Raw genomic sequence first — 3,654 nt, 5'->3', positions numbered from 1 at the left:
GCGCGCGTGCGTGCGTGTGCGCGAAGTATCGGAGGAAGGAGAGTCGCCGTTCCCACACCTCGCTGTAGAGGGGGGCAGAACCGGCTCTCTGTCTTGGAATGTGCGTGTCGACACCCATAACCCGGATCATGTGATGGCCCGAAGCCCTCTTGATTCCTCCACTGACCTTTAGGGTCAACAAAACACGTCGGATTGGTCGGCAGGCGGTTCTGAAGCGTCTCTAAAGTTTGACTTGAAAAGGATTTCTGCTTTTATTTTAGTCATGTTGTAAAAATATTATTTGTCCACTAAAGAAGACACTATTTGTCAAAGCTACTGTGAAAACTTAGATTTTTTTGCGAACAGGGTTGACTTCAACAGTTAAAGCCAGGGTTTTACATAAAGCTGTGGTGCAGTGTTGTTGAGGAAAATGCTCAGCTAAATTTGACCTCGTATCTGGAAAAAAAATGCTTGAGTTTATCCATTTTTCTGGTTTTGTGCAGCCTTTTTTTAAAACGCCAGTTTTGATCATTTTAAATGAACGTTACAGTTTGTTGTTCAKTGTCTGATTTACGATGGTTTCTCCAGTGTTTCTCAATAGTTCCTCRCAGCTGTGTGAAGCTTAGCCTTAGATCACCACTGACATCCTGACTGTCTGTGGTCAAAAACACAACTTGTGTGCTTCGCGACAGGAAACTCATCGCTGCTTGTGTGTTTTTTCTTCGTGCAGGCTGAAGAATGGAGTTGGCCAACCATGGTCTTATCCTGCTGCAACAGCTTAACGCTCAGAGGGAATTTGGCTTCCTGTGTGACTGCACTGTGGCTATCGGAGATGTCTTCTTTAAAGCCCACAAGGCCGTTCTCGCTGCCTTCTCCAACTACTTCCGGATGCTTTTTATTCACCAGGACAGGTCTTTTGTAGTTTTTGCTGTTAAAAGGCATTATCACAAATTTCCACGAGTTAACCACAGCGTGTTTCTGTTTCAGCGACTGTGTGCGTCTGAAAGCGGCCGACATACAGCCCGACATCTTCAGCTACCTCCTCAACCTGATGTACACGGGCAAGCTGGCCCCCCAGCTGATTGATCCTGCACGGCTGGAGCAGGGGGTCCGCTTCCTGCACGCCTACCCGCTCCTGCAGGAGGCCAGCCAGTCTGCRTATTCCCAACCCGAGCAGAACATCAACCTGTCCACCTCGCTCTACGGCATCCAGATCTCCGACCAACAGGTGGCGCTGTCGCCCAGAGGACCGGCTTGCCGGCAGCTCTCCTCGCCCTTCGACTTGGAGCAGGTCGGCTCAGAAGGGAAGTTTCCGTCCACGCCGGCTGCAGCTAACTCTGCCGTGTCCAAACATCCCGATTGCGAGGCCTCGACCAGCGGTGCTAAAGYCTCGGCTGAGGAGGGGGCGGTGGAGCTGCTTGGCGCAGACGGTTCCTCGGCTGGTGCTATTCTCCACGTGAAGCCCAGCATAATGAAGAGGAACTCCTCCTTCAGGAAGCATTACTCCTGTCACCTCTGCAAGAGCAGGTTCACCCAGAGGAGCCTGCTGAGGGAGCATCTCCTGCAGCACGCTCAGAACCTCCAGCCCAGTAAGGAGCTGTCGCCTGTGATGGGAGACCCCGCCCTGTTAGCAGAGGGGGCTCTTAAGGGCAACAGAGCTGGCGGGTCCGGCCTCTCGATCGCACCGGTGGAGATAATCAGTGACAGCGAGCAGACTCCCGTTTCAGGAACCAACTCTGACTCCCCGCAAGCAGAGGTGTCCACGTCCACCTGGGGCCTGGGGGGGTTGAACTCTCAGGCGGACACGCCGCCCCCGTCGGACATCGCGGACATCGACAACCTCGAGAACGCCGACCTGGACCGGGAGGTGAAGCGGCGCAAGTACGAGTGCTCCACCTGCGGGCGCAAGTTCATCCAGAAGAGCCACTGGCGCGAGCACATGTACATCCACACGGGGAAACCCTTCAAATGCAGCGCGTGCGGGAAGAGCTTCTGCCGCGCCAACCAGGCGGCCCGCCACGTCTGCCTGAACCAGGGGGCCGACTCGTACACCATGGTGGACCGCCAGAGCATGGAGCTGTGCGCCGCCGGCGACGACAGCAGCCAGATGGAGGCCATGTTCTTGGGCTCCTCGAAGCCGTACAAGTGTAACATTTGTGCGACGACCTTCTCCAGTCCCAGCGAGGTGATCAAACACCTGTGCTTCTCACAAGGAGGACTAGTCGGGCTKCAAGGAAACACGGTGCCGCAGCGGGAGGAATTTTCCAAAGATGAAGGCTCGGATTTGTCCAATTCTGGCACCCCGCTAGAACCAATAAAAACTGAGGATATTCTTGTGGAATAGTGCCAGAACTGTATTTGTCCTTTTTAACGCGTTGTCTAAATTATGGTCTGGAGGTAAGCTAAAGACAAAATTTATCAAGGCAGAGATTCTCAGTCTACCTAAACTTTGAAGTGCTTTAAACTTTTTAGGCCCTCTGAGTGCTAAATTTTCTCTTTCTATACAATCAGAAGAAAAATCAATTACACTGACTTTATTGCAGGCTATAAATATTAATGATGAACCCACCCTTTATGCTCTCAACTCATCAGGCTAAACCAGACAAAGTATACATGCTGCAGCTGCACGTGCAAGCTTTCAGTACAAAAGGAAAGAGGAAGCTGAGGTGGGTCAAGAGGAAACAATATGTTGTGAGATGAGCTGGCTGCATCTGTGAGGCGACAGAATTGCAAAAATATTGTAACCGAAGAGAAACAAAAGGCTGATTCAACACACGAGGTGCAGAAAAACTGTAGCCATAAGCACAAAAACACGAGACAATCTGCTCTCTAATGTAAGGAAAAGGTAAATATGCATCAAAGTACATTTTGTCTTCCATTAGTCTCCTGGTTGTGGTTTCAGCTCAGCGGAACGTTTTGTAAAGTAGGAACTATTTACTGCACCTTTCTCAGCAGCTATGTAGTTTTATTTGTTTTTCTGTCGCATTTGGTCAAGAGCTACTTAAAAGGTGTGCATTTTCTACAGTTGTGCCACATTTAAAAAAAATCTTTTTAATTTACCTAATTATTTTTAAAWTTTTGTGTGTTTCTATATTGTATAACTCCGGTTACTAATGATCCATCCAGTCACACCCTCCATATGAGGTTGACCTGTAAAATATAAATCATATGTTGTTTTTGTTGTGTTTTTGTTTGATTTTTCTTTACTTTGTTTTTCTAATTTTATACACAGGGCTATATTCATAAGAAAGATGTTATACTTCAAAGATGTAAAGATTTTAGTGCATTTAATAATTTTTAAAAAATAGCTTTGGTCACTAATCTGAACGTGTTAGAGCTGGGAGTGTTGAACCTGTCCAARTAAAGCTGATATTTTAAGTCCAGGGTCCCCAACCATCAAGCTAAGAACCRGTATTGATCCAGATATCCTTTGGTACAGCGCCATATAAAAATGAAAATAYTGGACTTAAAAAACTACATTGAACATTTTATACACAGGGTAACTTGTTTTTGATAATGACCAGTTCTGTTTGTGCTTCTTTTCTGTGCTTTATTCAACTGCAGTTATTTTTCATGTGTTGGCAAAATACAAACTAACCCTTGCAGACCTGCAGGCTAACATTAGCAAACCTACAGCCTAACCCTTGTAGACTTGCAGGCTAACATTAGCAGACC

General features: G+C 47.6%; 1 protein-coding gene across 2 annotated transcripts in view; it reads left to right on the top strand.

The window, feature by feature from the left end:
- Positions 1–3,357, top strand: part of zbtb2b (zinc finger and BTB domain containing 2b) — a 7,824-nt gene extending 4,467 nt beyond the window's left edge. The window contains exons 2-4 of one of the 2 annotated variants that reach the window (XR_001310480.1): positions 710–890; positions 967–2,376; positions 2,572–3,357. Coding sequence is in view for 1 of the 2 variants with exons in the window: in XM_014011596.1 (XP_013867050.1) it covers positions 718–890; positions 967–2,323 (1,530 nt within the window). In the remaining variant the exon portion in view is untranslated. Of the gene's footprint in view, positions 1–709; positions 891–966 lie in introns of both variants that reach the window. The other variant, XM_014011596.1, reaches the window with a different exon arrangement.
- The last annotated feature ends 297 nt before the right edge of the window (positions 3,358–3,654 follow it).

This window comes from Austrofundulus limnaeus, unplaced genomic scaffold (assembly GCF_001266775.1).
Source record: "Austrofundulus limnaeus strain Quisiro unplaced genomic scaffold, Austrofundulus_limnaeus-1.0 Scaffold82, whole genome shotgun sequence".
In the NCBI taxonomy this organism is placed as follows: domain Eukaryota; kingdom Metazoa; phylum Chordata; class Actinopteri; order Cyprinodontiformes; family Rivulidae; genus Austrofundulus; species Austrofundulus limnaeus.
This window is presented reverse-complemented; position numbering and strand designations above follow the sequence as displayed.